Source organism: Marmota marmota, unplaced genomic scaffold (assembly GCF_001458135.2).
Source record: "Marmota marmota marmota unplaced genomic scaffold, marMar, whole genome shotgun sequence".
Taxonomy (NCBI): domain Eukaryota; kingdom Metazoa; phylum Chordata; class Mammalia; order Rodentia; family Sciuridae; genus Marmota; species Marmota marmota.
In genome coordinates, this window is record NW_026000174.1 from 32791302 (window position 1) to 32811767 (window position 20466).

Sequence of the window (20466 nt, forward strand, 5' to 3'; positions counted from 1 at the left end):
CAATCACCTAGAAACAGGCCAAGACCTGGGTGGAGGTTGGATGGTTATAAATTTTTGACGTGGTGAATATAAGATGAAGATTTTCAATAGACAGGCCCTCAATACACAGCTTGAGGGGCCAGTTAAGGTCAAGTCTTGGACGTCTTCTGGCTGGGGCTTGTGTGAGCTGAGCCCAGACGGTGGGGAGGAGCGAGGGAAGGCTGTTCCTGGGGATTCCATCACTAGCGAAGGATCTCCCCCGGCTTAGGCGCAGCCCCCGCGTGGCGCACAGGTCCTCGAGTCCCCGCGCCCTTTCCGAGGTCCGCCCCTTTGGGCGGGGCGTGGAAGCGACACTGTAAAGTCACCCGGAAGACAGAGCCGGGTAGGTGCGGGCTACGGCTTGTCTTCTCTACCCCATCGGGAGGCGGAGGCCTGCCCGATGCCCGGGCCTGCAGCGCTGAGCGCCGGGGCGGCGGTGGCACTGGTGGCCGTCCTGCTCCTGGCGCGGCGTGAGGAGGCGGGGCCGGAGACCGGCCCCAGGTAACTCCTTCGGGTAGGGGACCGAGCTGGGCCCTGCACTCTTCCCGGGACCCTGGAAACCGCGGGGAAAGAGGCTGGTGGTGCCAGCAGTTTGTGGCACCTGGGCGGACCCCCAGCTCGTTCCCCTTCCGAGGTGTCTGCTGGGGCCATTGGGAGGCGGCTAAAGTGCCGCGCCCCGCAGGTGACTCAGCACTTTCCCCTGAGCTGGAATGACAGCCCCTGTCCTCTGGGGTTGGAGCGGGGCAGTCGCTTAGCATCCTCAGATCAGCACCTGTGGATGTTTTTTTTCCCAGCAAACCCAAGCTGCCGAAGCTTCGGGAAGACTTCAAGATGCAGAATAAATCCGTCTTTATCCTGGGCGCCAGCGGGGAAAGTGGCAAAGTGCTGCTAAAAGAAATCCTGGAACAGAACCTGTTTGCCAGAGTCACTCTGATTGGCCGGAGGAAGCTCACCTTCGAGGAAGAAGCATATAAAAACGTGGTGGGTATTTGAGCTAGGAATCAAAAATGTAGCCGCATCAATTTTTTAAAGATGAACGTATTTCATGGCCGAAGGTTGAACCTTGCTAGGCCAGTGGTGGCAGCCAGAGAAACTGATCTTTGAAAGTTCCTCCAGGGAGCCTGCCTTGTAGGCCTCCCTTCACCGTGTGTCCTTGAGCAAAGACTTTACTACATCTAGAACTAATAAAGTGGGACCTACAAGGTAAGGCGGGTAGGTGAGACAGGAAAACACTATTTTTAGTTCAGACAAGCTGGTTTCTGGGAATGGTCCTGCCAAACCTTGGCAGTTTTCTCAACGACTTTGCTTATTTTGTCTACCTGGACACTTCACATTAGTGTTATGAGAACCTGAAAATGCCTTGCAGAGTGGGAAAGATCTGTGGCAGTGAACAGTGCTCTCCTTGGGTACAAGAATCTGCCCTGGGCTGGAATTGCAGCCCAGTGGTAGAGCACTTGCCTAGCTTGTGTGAGGTACTGGGTTCCATCTCAGCACTACATAAAAATAAATGAATAAAATAAAAATAATGTGTCCATCTACAACTAAAAAAAAAAAAAAATCTGCCCTGCCTGACTTCCCAGGCTTGTGTCTATAAACATTATCTTCACTGTAAGTTATACTTTCAGTGTAAACAGATGATATACCAGACTTCCATCTGATGATAATACTCTAATACCTGAACTCTGAGCTTCCTGGAGATTCTTTGCTCCCTGTGTTATCTTGACGTGTGTTATCTGTGAACTGCAGCAAATTGAACAAAATGGTGCGCTCCTGAGACAACTGTAGAATTTAGTCCCACAGGTTTCATTGGAGGAACATTCTACATAATAAACGCACTCACCAGTAAGTGTTTTTGAGTCTCCCAGGTTTATACTCAAATCATGTTGTGAATGTTTTTGGTCCATCAGGACTGGCCTGTTTGAAACAGACGTCTTTTGCTCAGGCTTAGATAGGTGTTAGATGGCCTTTATAATCTAGTTTCTTGAGCAGTATGAAAAATTCCTGGCAATTACAATCTGAGATTGAGATCTGTGCTTTGAGAGTGGAGTTTGGGTGGCACATCTTTTGTGAAGATCTTTTTCTTCAGTGTTATATGCAGTGTAAGGAAAATTCTTTTGAAAGAGTTGATAGTAGTGAAGGGAACCAACATTTTATTTAAATTCCTGGATGATGAAACTTCTTATTTTCTTAAATTTATTCACAATAGACTTAGAAAGTTAGGTGCAGGTGCTTAAATTTCAGTGGGCATTAGAATTCCTGTGGGTGCTTGTTGAATATACAGAGTCTGAGTCAGAAGTATTTGTATGGGATCTAGAATTTTTTTTTTTTTTTAAGCACCTTCTGGCTGATTCTAATGCAGGTAGCTTGAGAGTTGCACAGAAGGAGAGATTATCACCCACATTTTGCATGTCTTTTTTTTTTTTTTGTCTTTCTATAATAAAATAAAATTGAATCTGATATTAGAAATCTGGATCACCCCTTGTCCAGTTATATGTACCAGAGATACATATGTGCATGGGTGATTTTCCATTCAGAGCAATTGCTTTTGACTGGGAGAAAATGAATTTGCCAAATTTAATGTTAAGTGGTTAGGTCCTTCCATAGTGATCTGTAATTTATTCTTTAAATCTAGAGGAGATTTCTGTTTTTTATATATGGGGTTATATATAACTATGTCCTTGTCTAGAATCAAGAAGTGGTGGACTTTGAAAAATTGGAAGACTATGCTTCTGCCTTCCAAGGTCATGATGTTGGATTCTGTTGCCTGGGTACCACCAGAAGCAAGGCTGGTGCGGTAAGGAAGAAATATGCTTTTTCCTTTTTTACTGGCCAGTAATGTCAAGGATTTCTTTTTGCTTACTCTTTTTCTTTGTGCATTTTGTAGTGTTAAATGTAAATAAGCTCTTATTGTTTAAGATTCCATCTGCTGTCCTCACTTTGTTGTACTTTGAATAATACTGATAAATTCATCTTTCTTTCAGGCCTGAGTGCTGGATACATCATAAATATTCACATGATCTTGCTGATGGCAACTATTGCTATCATTATAATATCCCCTGACTAAGGCAAACAGTATCTGAGTAAACATAATTGACTCATCGGCAGTAAGCTTTTTTTCTCCCTTCCATAATAAATATTTTAAACTTGAAGCATCCCCTCTCACTTGAGTGATTTGCTTCAATTCATTTTCATGCCAGGCCTTAAACTCGTGGGATAGAACATTGGAATAAAGAGGCACGATTCAGCCAGCCCCCAGTGATGACTCAGCCTTCAGCAGTGATTCAGCCCCAGTGATGATTCAGCCCTCACTGACGCAAAACTGTTTTAACACTTTTTATTTTCTTTTTAATGCTGTTTTAAATTGAGTTGGCCTCTGTCTAGAAGTCATAGTTTACTACATAGTTAAAAGTTATGGTTTACGACGTACATCCTGGGCAAATATTAATACAGACGTCTTCTTTAATTTATAACTGGACTATAGTTTATCCCTCTGGCAGAATTTTCTTCCTGGAGCCAAATGTTTCTATTAAGTATGCAGGGCCATGATTCTGCCATGGGACTTAGTATAGGTTTATAAACCAGGCCCTTGCAACTGAATTGTTAGGGGAGCATGTGGTGAAGTACTGTTGGTTTATACAAACCAAGTAGTTGTATTTCATTGGACTTCTAAGCAAGCCAAAGGATAATTAGATTTATGCTTTTGGTCAAGGTGTATTTCCATATCTTTTGCAGTTCTGCATATCTGCACTAGAATGCTATTGGGTTTTGAGCTCTACACTGTGAACTGTGGTTACAGAGAAATTTGACTTTCTGAGCAATTGGCACATTATGTATCCCTTCTAGAACGGGTCATGCTCCTGCTCAGCAGCTAGGACAGTCTTTTTTGCCCCAAGGGACCATCACAGCAGTGTGCCCTTTAAAAAGCATCAGAAAAACTTTTGTTCTTGTGCTTTGCAGGTTTCACTGTCTCAAGTGCCAACCTGGTTTTGGTGGTGACTCAGCAAAATAAAAAAAAAAAAAAAACAACTGCATTAAGCATAGAGCAGTTGATTTTCATGACATTAGGTAATTCTTGTAGAGCGCTCCAGGGAAAATTCTGAATTGCTTTGATGCATTTACATTGTGTAATGCAATTTTAATCAGATAGACTGAATGTCTTCACTACTGAGAATATTTTTTAAATGGGGTTGGTTTCCTACTTCTTAGGCCATGAAACTCATCTTTGGTTGTCCTGTAAAAACAATTTGGAAATATGAAAATAATTAATAAGTAAGCATGGGAAAAGATTAGTAAGCCAGCTAGGCTCATAAATAAGTTAGGATTTAAATGGTTAAGAGGATAATGGCAGAAAGTAACCTGATACTCCCTCTAGGAAAGGCTTTTTTTTTTTAACTAATTTGGATTGGGTGCAACATTCATTTTTGAGGTTGTGATAACTAGGCATTCTAAGGGGTGACTAACATGAGTAAGTAACAATAGTTGTCTGAAGAGGGCTTGTGGGACTGTAAACTCATCCCTGTGAAATTCTTCTGGGCCAGCAGCCCTCTCTGTACCTATGACAAAGCTGGTGGCCAGCCAACTGTCATTCAGGAGCTGGTTTGTAATTGGATCACCATTATGTGAGGTGTCCCCCAAAAGCTCATGTGTTAAACGATGCAAGAAGGTTCAGAGGAGAAATGATTGGGTTGCAAGAGTCTTAACCCAATCAGTGAATTAATCTCCTGATTGGAATTAATTGAATGATAACTGAAGTGATGGTGTGTGGCTGGAGGAGGGGGGAATTGGGGCCTGGCTTTGGGAATATATTTGTATCTGAGAGTGGCGTCTCTGCCTGGTGGTTCCCTTTGCCACACTCTTCCACCCTAATATTCAGCCTCAAAATTAGAGCTCTGAGGAATGGAGCCAGCCTTCTATGGACTAAGACCTCTGAAACTGTGAGCCCTCAAATAAACTTTTCCTCCTTTAAAATTATTCTGGTCAGATCTTTTAGTTACAGTGAAAAATATGACTAAAACAAACATCTGTATTTTGCCTTTTAGCAATCTGAGTTTATAGTAGAGAAACCTCAAGGAATTCATGGTTTCTGTCTGCACTTATTGAGATCCTCTGAACAGTCAGCTGATTTCCTATGCTCATTAGTATATTAGTTTGCTAGAGCGGCCATAACAAAGTAGCACTGGGTGACTTAACCAACAGAAATTTATTGCCTCAGAATTCTGGAGACTAGAAGTCTGAGATTAAGATGTTAGAGAGTTGGTTTCTTTTGAGTGCTGTGAGGAATAGGTGCATTTCATGGGTTTCTCCTTGACTTGCAGATGGCTGCTTTCTCTGTGTATTTTCACATGGTGTTCATATTTTCCCTTTTCATAAGGACATAAACATATTTGATTGGGACTGCCCTATGGAGTACAACTAATTACTTCTATAATGTCCCTGTTTCCAAATAAGGTTACATTTTGAGGTACTTGGGGTTAGTACTTCAACATATGCATTTTGGAGGAATATGATTTAACCTATAAAATTCAGTCTACTCTGATTTCTGTTGGAAAAATGCTAGAGTTAAGCCTATTAGCTTTCTTCAGTTGTTTTGAAAACCATTTCCTTTAGTGGTGGCTAGTTATGCTACACTTCCCTTTTACACTCAGGCCACAATAGTCTAGTCAGTGTGGTAGCTCTCTGATTTGGCCCTGGTCTAGATCTGCTGGACCTGAATCTCTGAGGTTGGAAGCTTGGAATATGTATTTTTAGCAGGTTGCTTCGGAGATCCTGATACAACCAACCTTGCTCTTATTGGATCTGCTTTTGGGAGACACTGGGAACTGAAGGAGGGGGCTCTTCACTTGCCTGGTAGTCTAAATGGGCTCAGCTTGCTTTAGTGAGTAACTTGTATGCTAATGAAGGTACAGATACCCTTTGAGAACCAGATTGACATTGGCCTTGAAAGAAGACCAAGACTCAAAGATACCACTGAGCATAATACATTTCCCTTTATTTGTAATAAGAGAAGGATTTGTTTGGTGAATTTGAATGGTTTGGTGTTCATTTGTTTCTTTACTATTAGGAACAGGCTTCAGCAGTCCAGGTTCTTAGATTCTGTTGAATGGATGATGATTTTAATATAATTAATGTAGCAATTGTAATATTTATTAAGTATCATTAGAATCTCATGGCTTCTGATTCTAAAATAAGTCTTCTTCTAATCTAGTTTGCAAACTATGGAATGGGAGCCTAATATAACCTGTCACCTGTTTTTGTATGGCCTTTGTAAACTAAGCATGCTTTCTTATTTTTAAAATGGCCAAAAGCTTCCAAAGAATGTCATGCCACATGAAAATTTTAGTATCCATAAAGTAAGTTGCTCATTAAGGTAGAGCTGTAGATGTAACAGAGGCTTGCAAAGCTGATGGTGTTTATTATCTGATCTTTTACTGAAAAAGTTTCTCCACCCCTGTTCTAATTGCTCTTGTTTTATTTGATGTCCAGGAGGGGGCTCATGAAGTGGTGAGGTCTTAACTGATTCAAAAGACCCAGATCACAGACCTTATTCAGAAACCATGTAGATGTAGAACCTTGAGGATATTGCTTAGCTTCTGTGGACCACCACCCTGTCTATACTAGGCGGGAGGAGACCACTGAAACTCCTTCCAACTACAGAGTTTCGTGGCTCTATGCATCATAGAGAAAAAAAAGGACTCAAATGAAGGTACTGACTGACTCAGGAACCCTCAGTATCTGTTTGATTTTATTTTTTTATTTGGAGGTCTTTCTCTAACCAAGATTGTCCTCCCACCTCTGTGTATAATATATAGAGATGCCCTTCAGGACACAAACAAATGAGGCTCAGATTATACTATACTTTCTTTGACAGTATTTCTGCTCTCTGATTTAAGTTTGGATTGAAAAGGGAGTGGAAAAGAAAGAACTGGAAACAGAAATATACCTGAGTGAGACCCTTTACAGAATGATAGATCCTCCTTCTTAGGAAAGGACTCTGTGCCCTTCTGTAGTGATTCCAGCTTGCTTTCTCCTCCTGTGAGTCAGCACTGAAATGCCTTGTTAGGATGTTGTTCTTAAGTGGCAATATATATATATATATATATTTTTAGTTGTAGTTGGACATAGTAACTTTATTTTATTTATTTATTTTTATCTGGTGCTGAGGATTAGACCTAGCGTATCGCACATGCTAGGCGAGTGCTCTGTTGCTGAGCCACAACCCCAGCAATATTGCTAGTGGTTTTCAGGTATTAGTAAAGAAGACTGGAAGAAATAAAAATTTGGACTCTTTGAATTTTAATTAGACTTAAAGTAAGAGTAATTGTAGAATTTCTCTTTGGATGTCTGTAGATAGTCTTATTCTAAGTCATAATACATTGTAAGCATTGTTTTGAGTGGGTGCTGGGAAAGAAACTAATAGTGGAAACCTATTTAATTAATTACTTTTGCTAGAAGGAACTGTGATTCCTACCTTAGATTAGAACACTGGCTATGGAATTGTTTAAGACACAATAAAGAGTTAGTACTCTGAGAAGAGTCTGTTCTCTTGTGGTTAGGGAAACAGTACAGTTTTTCTGAAATTGTGTTGCAGGGATAATATTTCATTTTTTTTAAAACTTGGGTGGTTAGAAGAATAAGAAAGGGAATTAATAAAATTTTAAAGATGGCTCCTTCTATCTGTAAGGAGGATCTTCCTCCCTCCAAAAAAACTGGCATGTTTTTGACATCTCCTAGTCAGTCACCCGCGCTCCTACCTCAGTTTGATTTCTAAGTCCCTGAAAGCCGTTGACCCTTTTTCTTTTGAGTTTCATTCACAAGCTAAAAGGCCATGCCATCAGGGTGAGGGAAGTGAAATTTAAAATTTAGTGGGCTTGGAAAAATGCGTATTTATAATCAGCTTGAGGGCTCAGAGGATTTGTGAAATCTTTTTGGATTAACAGCCATTGATTGCTCATAAAACAATATTTAGCTTTGTTCAGAGGAGGGCAATGGAGAAAGGTATGGGCACCTTGTCATCAGGGCTCATTGAGCGGGGATGATGGACTGAGGGTGGGGGTCTCTGCAGTAGCGTGGGTGCTCGTCCTTCAAGGAGCCGTTGTCAGTTGATAGCCAGGCTGGTGAAAGGAAGGACGCTAGAGTCTGATGGCTTGGGGTGGTATTGATGTGCCTTCGCTGGCTAATCAGATTGAAAGAGTCCCATGGCATTTATGTCACTTTAATTTTCATCAAACAATTGGAGACGACAGAACTCTATTAAAGAGAGGTTGATCCAGAACTAAAGCCAAATAAATTAGGGTCTCGGTTTAATCAAATGATCCTCTTCTGGCTCTGGATTAAGTAAGAGAGACAGCGTCGGTCTGGAGGCTTGCGATTGGCTGACTCTTTCTCTTATTTTTAAAGGAGTTGATGAAAAAAAAAAAAACATTTTAACTGAAGAAACTATAATAATCCTTCCAAGCCTTTGTGCTAATACAACAATAAAAAACACAAAATTTATTTCACGTGGCAACTATGTTATTTTATTGTGAATAACAAACCTGTTTATGGAAACCACAGTGCTGTGATTTGGAGTGAGAGGAAGAAATAGACATGGAAGAGAAATTCAGTTAGAATTTTCCTATGTAGTTTTGGGTTTTTCTTGGCACACTTTCAGCACATCTAAAATCTAAATTTGGAGAAAGGCTCTGATAAGAAGTGCCTTTCCCTGTCCCTCACTTTCTCTTTCTCTCTCTCTCTCTCTCTCTCTCTCTCTCTGTGTGCTAAGTGTTAAAACGGGTTTGCTTCAACTGATATTAAAAAACAACAACATGAGTTTGAGTCATCGTTTAGCACAAGCCCACTTAGGAGTGATTGTCAGAGTAAACAATACAAAAGAAGATGGTGATGACTCTTTGGTAAAGAGATGAGTTTATATTACCTAAAATAGAGGAGAAAATTAACGTTGCCCTGCAGGTTGTCCATAGAGTTAAAAAGGTACTGGTGAATGATGAGAAAGGAGGACAAAGGGAGGCTTTCACAGTGCTAGTAAAGTTCTATTTCTTGATCTGGGAGCTGGTTACAGAGAATGTTTAGTTTATGAAAATTCATCAAGCTCCCTACTCACAATATGTTTTCTTTTATGATATACTTCAATACAAAGTTTAAACATTTTGTTTAGACCTATTATTATAAAATTAAATTTCGTATTAGTTTCTTATTGCTGCTATAACAAATGACCTCAAACTGAGTGGTTAAAACAACATAAATTTATTATATTATAGTCCTACAGGATAGAAGTTAGCATGGGTTCCACTGAGATAAAATTAAAAGGTCAACAGGCTGCATTTGCCTGAGGCTCCAGGGGAGAATTCGTTTCCTTTCCTTTTCCAACACCTAAAGGCTGCCTACTTTCCCTGGCTCATGGTCACCTTCCTTCATCTTTAAGGCCAGCAGTTTGGGGTGGAGCCTTTTTCACACTGCTTAACTCTAATCTCCTCTGCTGTTTCCCTTTTCCTAGTGCCCTATGATTACACTGAACCCATAATAATCATTTTAAGGTCAACTGATTAAAGTTAAAAAAAAATATAGTGGCATCTGCAACATTAATTCCTCTTTACCATTTGGTCTGACATAATTAGGGGGCTTAGGTTGTGGCACTCCTCGAGAGACCCTTATTCTGGCTACCAGAATTGTAGACTTATTTTTACCAGCTAGAGAGAGTGTGGAATATAAAGGAACATAGATACAGTGGAAAGAGCACTACTCAGAATTGGGAACCTGCACTCTGCTCTCAGCTCTGTCACTCCCTAGCCAGCAGTTCACCAACCACTGGACCTTATTCCATCTGCATAATGAGGGGGTTGGATGTGGTATTTCCTAAGGTCTCTTCTAACATTTCTAAGAAAGACACACATTGTCATACCATATTAAACATTTAGAAACCAATAACTACCTCATAAGAAAGATTTAATTTAAGAAAGTCCTTTGGGCAGTAATCTTATCTTCAGATTTGGAATCTCCTCACTGTAAGACCTAATTATATAATTGTGACATTTGGCTTCAGCAGGCTTTTAGTTTCTTCAGTTGTCTCCAGTTTGGGGATGGCAGAATTGGGGGTGGTCCCAAGAAGTTGGTAACTACAGTGGAATCCCCTTTTCAGGTAGAAGTGCATGTCCTTCAGTTGGGTTCTGGAAATGGGTCTATATTCTGGTTGCATCATTCACTCCTCCTCCTTCCATGGCTATTAATTCTGTTCTTTGAGACTAGATTTGCCTTTTCTCTGCTTTCCTCAGATTTTTATTCATCCCTTCAAATATTTTTGAAGCATCAGCTATATGCTAGGCATATGCTGATGCGGACTTGTGAATGAAGGAGAAAGACTCAGCTTTTGTCCTCACTGGATTGAGTCTAGATCTGGGGTCTCCAAACATTTTTGATCATATGCCTATCAGTATGAAAAACAATTGAGAACACATTCCTCACTAATGTCTAAAGTATGTGGCAAAACATACACAAAGATCAAAAATTAAACAGACTGTTCTCATAGTGCCTAGCAAATGGGCTTCATCACAGTTTGAGACCCTGCCATGTTAGATTTGACACAAAGAAGAGCAGACTGAGAGGTGGTTCTAAGGTTGTAAATGTGAGGAGAGAATCAAATGCAGGAAACAGAATAGTGGCTCAATTGTAACACAAGCTTAGACCTCTGGAGGAGGATCCTCCAGCAGACATTGGTACCTGTCTTCTGCTTACAACCTAGTGAAGTTATAGGGGATGAAGGGGTAAAGAAATTTTTGTGGTTAGGCCGTTGCTAGGGGGTTGTCAGGGAAAGGTCCTTGTGGTCATGCTCATTCTTCTTTGTGATGGTCACTGTTACACGTTGAACAGGGTGTTCTTCAAGATTTCAATCCCAGGTAACAAGTTTCATTACAGGGTATTGTCTGGGGTTTAGGACAGTGTGACTGTCGTTTGGGTCAGAGTGTCTGTGGGTGACAGTTATTCTAAGGTGGAGGATATGTTTCAAATGGTTTTGCTTAAGTCAAGTTCTCCCTAACAGTAAAGTTATTGAAGGACAAATAAATTGTAATTAAAAGCAGTTTCTCAGCCTGACCTCATTGTTCCCTTTGCTCCTTGAGATTTATTGAGTGTCCATGCTCCAGTGTCATGGTTCTTATTTTTCTGTCCAGCCTTGCTGCTAAGGCTGGTGTGTCTATTTGGAGGGCCACACTTGGAGTCTTTCCCAGGGTCTAAGCCTGACTTTCATGTATTGCTTGGATGCATTTTATTTAGATCCCCATCCCACACCCCACACTCACCTTCTCCAAACCTGCCAACAAAGCCAGGTAGTAATCTTTAAAATGAAGTTGCAACATTTTGGAAATAACTCATATCCTTTTCCCCCTCAGGAGGGATTTGTTCGTGTTGACCGAGATTATGTGCTGAAGTCTGCAGAGCTGGCAAAATCTGGAGGGTGCAAACATTTCAATTTGCTGTCTTCTAAAGGAGCTGATAAGTCAAGCAATTTTTTATATTTACAAGTTAAGGTTTGTACACATTTCTACCTTTACTATACTTTGGGCTAATTGACAGTACTAAATAATACAAAATACTATATAATATTTAAAGAGCATTAAACACATTATGTTATACATTTTCCATAGCTACAGGAACTGTTTTTGCAGTAAAATATTTAGGAAGCAGGAGTAATTTGAAAGATAATTTCCGATGTCTTCCCCCTTATTAATTACCATTGATCAGGGGGATGGGCTATGGAAGCTCTACCCCTGAATGACAGCGAGGCATCTTGGCATTGGAGGAGGCTTGGAGGCAGTGATTTTTAAACTATTCCCTTGGTTTCCCTTATGGCAGAGAGGAAGGAGCTTTGATTTCTGGAGATTTGGGGACATTTACCCTGAAACATTCTCCTAATTACAAGCTCAACTTTCTTAAAAGTCTTGTTTTCTTTTTTAAAAGATTCACGTACAGACAAGCATGATGGCACACACCTCTAATCCCAGTGACTTGGGAGGCTGAGGCAGGAGTATTGCAAGTTCAAAGCCAGCTTCAACAATTTAGTGAGTACTTGAGAACTTAGTGAGCCCTGTCTCAAAATAAAAAATAAAAAGGGCTGGGAATATAGCTCAGTGATAAAGCACTCTGGGCTCAATCCCCAGTACAAAAAAAACCAAAACAAAACAACAACAACAAAAAAAACCACATACATTTTGCTATTCTCAATACAAAATATATCCCTGCTTATTTTAATAAAGTTTTCATTTCCTAATCTTCCAGTGAAATTGTTGCTGCAGGAAGCGAGGCCATGGCTTTACTTTTTTGTCCTTCCTGATGCACTCTACATGCCTATAGTGTAAGAAGCAGGGCCGTAGTGTTTGGACAGAGATATTTCCATGGGAAATCTTTCTACAGAAGTCTGCTTAAATGCCTCACCTTGTGTTTTAGTCAGCCTTTTTGCTGCTGTGACTAAAGGATCTGACCAGAACAATTCTAGGGGAGGAAAAGTTGATTTGAGGGCTCACAGTTTCAGAGGTCCATAGGCATTGAGTTCCATTTCTCAGGGCTCCAGGTGAGGCAGAAACAACATGGCAGCAGAGTGTGGCAGAGGATAGCAGCTCACACAGTAATCAGGAAGCAGAGAGAGAGGGAGAGAGAGAGAGGAAGAGAGAGAGAGAGAGACTGATTCCATGCACCAGATACAAAATATATACTAGAGAGAGACAGACAGACAGACAGACACACTGACTGACTCCATGCACCAGATACAAAATATATACCCAAGCCACACCCCAATTCCCACCTCCTCCAGCCACAACCCTACTACTTCAGGTACCACTCAGTTAATCCCTATCAGGGGATTAATTTCACTGATTGGGTTAAGACTTTTACAACCCAGTCATTTCTCCTCTGTACCCTCTTGCATTGTCTCACGTGAGCTTTTGGGGGACACCTCACATCCAAACCATAACACCTTGCTCAGATCCACTTGTCAAGTTCCTATCTTGAGGTGAGATCAGCTACTTTGTACATGCTAATTGTTGTTTGAAAATAACAAAAGCAAGCCCAGTCTTTCTTTGGCATTGTTATCTTTAAGATATTTGGAAATTAAAGTTGACTTAATTGTATTTTTACCACGAACAACACTTTTAAGTCCTTGTACCCTTCTTTATTAGTTTCCTGTTTATTCTTTCTGCTTTTTTAAAGTATAGAGATTGAATCCAGTGGCACTCTATTACTGAGTTATATTCCCAGTTCTTTCTGTTTTTTTATTTTGAGATGGGGGTCTCACTAAATTGGCAACACTGGCCTCGAACTTGAAATACCCCTGTCTCAGCCTCTGGAGTTGGTGGGATTACAGGCATAAACCACTGCCCAGCTATCAGTTACCCTGGTCACTTTGCCGAGTGAACTTTACCATGTTGTTATATTGGAATTGTAGTGGAACTATTGCTTTTCATTCTCTGGAAACTATGTTATTTTAAAAAATATATGTATTTTTTTGTTATAGGTGGACACACAATATCTTTGTTTCATTTTTATGTGGTGCTGAGGATCAAACCCAGTACCTCACAGGTGCTAGGCGTGCACTCTACCACTGAACTACAACCCCAGCCCCTATGTTATCTTTTTAAAAGAGAAATATTACTATTTGAGTAACTATCTTTGTCATGTATTGTGCATGATCAGTTTGTGATTAGGAATGTTTCTATATTTTTTTTTCATAGAGCTCAGAACTCATAGCTAATCAGTAGCTTTCTATCCAAAAATAGTATTTTGAAGCAGATGAAGGCCAGTGAGCCACCAATGAAGTTAAATCAACAATGGAAAAGTTTCTGGGGAATGACACTGATCATATTATGTTATGTGCATGTACTAATATGCATAATGAATCCCACTATTATGTACGATTATAATGCGCCAATAAAAGGAATAGAAATGTTTCAGTTTAATGGTTAGAGTTTAGAATAATACTCAAAAGAAAAAAAATTTAAAAATATTTAAAAATATTGGTTCTGAGAAAGATTATCAAACAAATACTCTCATTAGCAAGATAAACATACCTTTTAGGAAAGGAAATATATGCATTTGTTCATCTTTAAAGATAAAGGAATCACTACTACCTACTCTGTGGGTTTTAAGAAAGATTCAGTCAGACAAGAAAATAGCAAACATTGTGTTCTAAGGGTTTTTCTGTATATCTGTGTGGAAACTGAGTATCATGATCTTAAGATCACCACTGATAGTGGCAGGGCTGGGACTTAAACCCAGGCAGTCTGATGCCAGTGCATGTTGCTAGGCATTAGGCAATGAGTAGCCTTTGTCATTAGTACATGTGGAAGGACCTAGCACAGGGCCTGAGCCATGACAGAGCCTTAGCAAATACTAGTAATGCCAACAGGATGGAAAGAGACCTTTTTGTTCACTGAAGTTGACCTGCATTGCCTGCAGCATGGGTTTATGAGTAATTACATAAAGTAATTACAACCAAACTGTCATCCCAGAATGATACTAGACAACACAGCTGTGTCTAGAATTTGGAAAGATGATCTTTATTGAATAATCCTTCAACTACTGTGTGTATTATTTTGGTGTTTATCATTTATGTTCTCAATCTCCTGTGTGTGAATTCTCCCTCTTTTCCAGTTTTAGAAGCTCCTTGATTCTTTAGGAGCATTTGTTTTACTCATTATCTTTTTAAACTGCATTCATTATGGAGGCCTGGATCAATCACATACTTTCATGGGTATGCTGCTGATGTGGTGGGGGAACTGTTGGGGTGTGGAGCCAGAGCACTAGACTGGCCTCATGTTCTATGTCTGTAAACTTCAGTTCTTCATCTGTTCAATGTCTATATGTATTTAAAACATTGTCTATATGTATTCTCACTGCCTTTTGAAACTTGTTAAGAAGTGAATGATACAGATGGACATCTATGGGATTACTTCTAATACAAAAGAGGTACTTCTAATACAAAAGAGCCTGCAGTATTGATCCTGAGCTTAAGTGAGATACTCTAGTGATTGAACCTCTCAGAATCTCTTTTAGTGGCAGAAGACTGACTGACTGACCATACTGCCATCACTCATTCAGCAGACTGTTTTTCATTCTCTACTACTTGTCAGGATTAAATAATTTCTTCCTTAACTTCCCAGGCTCTTTGGAATCTAAATTGCTAGATAAGGATTTAGACCTGCAGAAGCTGATTATCTTTAAAACTCCAAATTATTCTCTCTCAAGCTTTACATGAATTTATCTTGATTAAATACTGAAAGCATGCTTTTTCTTACCAGGGAGACGTAGAAGCCAGGGTTGGAGAATTAAAATTTGATCGCTACTCCATATTTAGACCTGGGTAAGTATGCACGTTACTCGAGCTGGTTAGTCCCTGGAAGCCAGTTTCTCATTTGGAGAGGCTGACATCCAAGATGCCTGTGATAGGAAGGAATTAGGTGGGGGCGTGGACTGCTTCTCAGAAGGACCCACCTTTTGGCTTTGAAAGAAGAGAGATTCCAGGGCTAGCTTCAGAATAATCTGGACCTTCCAATGTGGCATTTGTTGCCTACTTTAAAAAAAAATTTTAAATTCTGTATTATTAATATTTTTTACTTTCTTTTTAAAATTTATCTTCTGCATCAAATAAAACCATATATAAACTGTGGTAGTATGCTCAGACTTCTGTAATAAAATTCCACAGCCTGAGTAGCTTAAACAACAGACTTATTTTTTCATGGTCTAGAGGTTGGAATCCAAGATCAGGGTGCCATCAGGGTGCCATCAGGGTTGGTATCTGGTGAGGCCTCTTTTGACTGACAGATGGCCACCTCACTGTGTCTTCACATTGCCTTTCATGTGTGCAAGGAGATACCTCTGATTTCTCTTTCTGTTCTTATAACATTGGCCGTCCAATGGGATTAGTTCTAGCTCATCCTTAAGATCTCATTTGAACTGAATTACCTCCTTAAAGGCCGGACTTCAAATGTTACATTGGGCATTAGGGCTTCAACCTCCAAATTCTGAGGGACACCGTTCATTTTAAACACTCACTATGGTCTGGATGCAAGTTATTAGAACTTTCCCTGCTTTTCTTTTTCTCCTTAGAGTTCTGTTATGCAATAGGCAAGAATCTCGCCCAGGTGAATGGTTGATTAGGAAGTTCTTTGGCTTCTTACCAGACTCTTGGGCCAGTGGGCACTCTGTGCCTGTCTCAACTTTGGCTAGAGCAATGCTGAACAACATGGTGAGACCAAGTGACAAGCAGATGGAAATTCTGGACAACAAGGCCATCCACGACCTGGGGAAAGCTCATGGTGTTCTCAAGCCATGACCACACTGGAGAAGCACTTTTGACTGCAGACCTCAACATCTATCACTAAATCTATAATTTCATGGCCTTGAAAGAATTTGTGTGCTTTACCTTGGTTGTTTGACTATTCTCAGCCACACAGATCCAATCAGGACATGACTTTGCTCTATATTGGTGGCTTATGGCCTGATTATACATGTAGATCACTCAGGAAGCTTTTGAAAAATGAGATTTATAGGCCCTGTTTCAAATCTTCTGAATCGGAATGTGGGAGATGTGGGCATAGGAATCTGTGGTTTTATTTTGCTTAAAATTCCTCTGGTGGTTATGGGCGACAGCTTTGAGACACTCCTCTGCAATCACAACAGCAGTGTAACCCCTATGTGCCATGCAGATGAATGCTGTGGTAAAACTTGACATTTTTGTTCTAATTAATAGCATATAACTGTGTAAGTGAACACTGTGCCTTTACTACTACTTTAAATATATAATAAAAAATTAACAGTTTATATAGTTCATGGGAGAATTAAATAGGGCAATGAAAATAAATGCACAAATCCTGGGTGCCTCTTCAATGGTTCGAAAATATTAGTTGTACTAGTGGTGATGGGCAGCTTTTCAGCCAATGCAGTGATATAATAACAGCTATCATTTATCAAGTGCTGGCTATGTTCCAGTCCTTACATATATCATCTATGCTTTAACCTTCCAAACAATCCTTATAAAATGATATTGTCCATTTTATCACCTTTTCTCCTTTTTTAAAAATCCTTATATCTTAGATGGGGAAACTGATGCCTTATTTAGGGATCCAAAGCTGAAGACCTAAAACTAGGAAATGGCAGAGTCAGGATTCTAACCCAGCTCAGCCTGTTAACCACTCAACAAAAGAATCCTGTGTCTGTATATTTCCAGGTGGTTCCAATGAATTGTTAGTACATGTCATGGATGAATAAAGTTGAAATATTTGGGTTTCTTCATTGGCCTGTGGTCCTTATGATTAATCAAGATGTTCACATGGCGAGTAAGAATCTATGGCACTGAACTTCAAAGGGCTCAAGGTGCTGTACCTTTGAAACTATGGCAAGGGAAAGGAAGATGCACAAGGAAAGGCCAAAGCCAAGAGGAGCACATGGTGCTAATTATCATGGAACAAAGGAAGGTGGTAAAATTTGTCTTATGTGACAATTCGGTCATCTGTTTTCCTACTGTATGCCAACTATATTTCAAACTTCAGTGGACACTGGAAGATAAAGGCCATCCCCTTTAATAGCAGGTATACATTCTTAGAGGAGTTTGGGCATTCCTGATGTCATTCATTCAGAAGAGAGGTATCGGCTAGTGCAGGGTGGTATCTTCGACTGTGAGATTTAAGGAGAAAGCGTATCTTACTCCTGCCAGTGGGCTTCCCTAGCAGCTGAACTTTGCAGACCCCAAGTATATTTTGGTGGTAACAGGCATGGGCTCCAAGAAGTGAGGGAGACCTTAGGGGTACCCATGAAGGTATGCTGAGCACTGTGGGCTCTGAAAGCAGACAAACCCAGCGGTCAGTAGTAAGTTATCGGTTCTATCATTTCCTTACACACAAACCTTCAACAAGACTTGTTCAAACTTGCATTCTGGTCTCAATAGTAAAGTAGGCTGATGGAGAAGGATCTGTTTTCATCTTTGGAGCAGAAAGAAAAGCAGCCTGCTCCCAAAGTCCTGCATTGTGTTGAGATGTGAACTTCAAGGAACAAGGCCCAATCACCCCTCCAGAAGTCAGCAATGAACGATTGAATTGGAGGAATTAAGTGCATTTCCTCCCACATATACAGAGAGAAATGGGCTTTGCTGGACAAAGAGTTTATGTTGGAAGAATGAAGGGGAAAAGTTGGCTGGGTGGCTGAGACATATAGTGAAAGGTTTTTAATTCATTAAGAAAATGCTAGTTTAAGTTCTTCTTTTCCTATAGTTATTCCTTTAATTTCTTTCGCCTAATTGCTCTGGCCAGTGCTTCAAGAACTATGTTGAATAGAAGTGGTGAGAGGGCATCCCTGTCTTGTTCCAGATTTTAGAGGGAATGCCTTCAGTTTTTCTCCGTTTAGAATGATGCTGGCCTGAGGAAATGGATGGCATTAGAGCAGATTATGCTAAGTGAAGTTAGCCAATCCCCAAAAAACAAATGCCGAATGTCTTCTCTGATATAAGGGGGGTGACTCAAAATGGGGAAGGGAGGAAGAGCATGCGAAGATTACCTCTAGATAGGGAAGAGAGGTGGGAGGGAAAGGGAGGGAGGGGGGAATAGCATGGATGGTGGAAGGGAGACGTCTCATCGATATACAAAATACGATGGTATAGAAGATGTGAGGGAAAAAAAGAATTAGATTAGGTAGAGAGAAGTGATGGGAGGGGGAAGGGTGGGGATGGGGGAATAGGAAGGATAGTAGAATGAAACAGACATTATTATTACCGTGTGTATATATGTGACTGCATGACCAATATCATTCTGCAACTTGTACACTCAGAAAAATGAGAAATTATATCCCATCTGATTCAAATGTATGATATGTCAAAAAATTTTTAAAAAGTTTATTTCCAGGCCTTGGGAATACCTCCAATGAACAAGTTAACCCAAGGAAACCAGCATATGTTCTGGTAATTTCCTACAATGAAAGAGGGCATCAGAACTAACATTTGATGGTTTCTGTCTTCCAGGATTTTTACAGTTAAAAGAAATGAGTACATTAAAAAAGAAAAAAAGTTTAGTAATATACAAGTTCTCATTTCCATTCAGTAAATGTATTCTATGTGCTAGGTCACCTAATATGTGCAGAAATGAAAGTAAAAAGATATTGTCTTTATCCTTATGGTATAAACTGTTGTGGGTAAGTAAATAAATAAAACAATCAAATAATCATGGTAGGCATTAAGAAAAAAACTAACCGGCTGCTCCTGGAATAACAAGAGGAACCTATTTTAGGAATGGTGGTGCAAGGAAAGTCTTTCTGGTTGAGACCAGAAGGGAGATCTACCATTTGTAGAGCTTTCAGTGATGAGCAATAAATAAAAGGTTTAAGCCTGGGACCCAGATAAAGGACTAGAATTGAACTGGAATGTTAGGCAGGATCATGCAGGGCCCAGTAGGCTTTGGTCATCAATTTAAACATACCAAGCACAGTGCTAGCATTTGGGACCTCAGCTTGACACCCTACCTGGTGAAATTGCTGCCACTCAAAAGACAACTCTATGTTTAGAAGGAAAAAAGGTGGGCAGGTGCAGTGGCAAAAGTCTTGTTAATTCCAGCGACTAAGGAAGCTATCACAAGTTTGAGGCCTGCCTCAGCAACTTCCCCAGGCCCTAAGTAACCTTGTGAGACTCTGTCTCATAAAAGAGGGATAGAGATATAGCTCAGTAGTAAAGCACCCACTGGATTTAACCCCCAGTACAAGGAAGGAAAAAAAAAGAGGGGGGTGGGGACCATAAGTCAAGTTTGTTTTCTTCCCCACAGGCAGCCTAAACATCTGATAGCAAACCTTGCTTACACCAGTCACCTGTTTTCCTTGTTGAGGATAAAGTTAACACTTTGTGTAAGCACTTAACATGCGTAACTCGTTTTATCCTCGTTTTACTCAAAAGAGATCATACAGTTAGGAAATGGCTGAAGTAGGATTCAAACCCAGCAGGCTAGCTCTAGTTCGTGTTCTCAGGCGGGGCCTGGCAGGGAGGATGGAGGAGGTGTCGGGTGCGGGTCGCGGGTCCTCTTGGGGCATTTGGCCCCATTTGGTCTTTACGGTGCACTCACACTATTAATGTACAAGTGAAGGTAGTTTAATTCACAGAAGTTCCTCTTCCCAGCAGCACTCAGCATGGACCTGGGAGCCGGTGGCCCAGCCCTTGTCTGCGTTAGCCTCCTACGCCACCAGAGGGCGACGCGGGCTGGGTGCCTCTCCACTAAGCTCTCATCCCAGCAATAATGGACAGGACGCGATGCGCCAGTAAAACCGCTGCGGCGGCGTCTCTACACTTCTTGGCCTACGGGTGTTGGAGCAGCAGGCAAAAGTTACCTCCAAGCACGCAACACCTAGTACTCGTTGCCAAGCTTCCCTGGTGCGCACTGCGTCAGGCCTGCGGCAGGAGGAGGTGGGGCCCCAGCCCCCGCCCCGCCCTGCCCA

The 20466-nt window shown here is 40.8% G+C and overlaps 1 protein-coding gene across 4 annotated transcripts; it reads left to right on the plus strand.

Moving 5' to 3' along the window:
• Positions 1–217: 217 nt before the first annotated feature.
• On the plus strand, positions 218–17292 carry Htatip2 (HIV-1 Tat interactive protein 2). 4 transcript variants are annotated; one of them, XM_015477706.2, is made up of 6 exons: positions 218–361; positions 813–999; positions 2705–2812; positions 11400–11537; positions 15300–15361; positions 16108–17292. In XM_015477706.2, the coding sequence occupies exons 2-6, from the start codon at positions 850–852 to the stop codon at positions 16331–16333; spliced, it is 684 nt and encodes a 227-aa protein (XP_015333192.1). In that variant the 5' UTR covers positions 218–361; positions 813–849; the 3' UTR covers positions 16334–17292. The 4 variants fall into 4 exon arrangements, with proteins under 4 accessions (XP_015333192.1, XP_015333191.1, XP_048644445.1 ...); XM_015477705.1 differs by lacking the exon at positions 218–361 and adding an exon at positions 368–519; XM_048788488.1 differs by lacking the exon at positions 218–361 and adding an exon at positions 393–532.
• Positions 17293–20466: the final 3174 nt, after the last annotated feature.

What these genes read in the sequence shown, in the direction of transcription:
- Htatip2 (XM_015477705.1), top strand. Translation starts at nt 419, where the DNA reads ATGCCCGGGCCTGCAGCGCTGAGCGCCGGGGCGGCGGTGGCACTGGTG. An exon ending in GGGCCGGAGACCGGCCCCAG is followed by an intron (nt 520 to 812) that starts GTAACTCCTTCG and finishes TTTTTTTCCCAG; the next exon opens with CAAACCCAAGCTGCCGAAGC. An exon ending in TTTTATATTTACAAGTTAAG is followed by an intron (nt 11,538 to 15,299) that starts GTTTGTACACAT and finishes TTTTCTTACCAG; the next exon opens with GGAGACGTAGAAGCCAGGGT.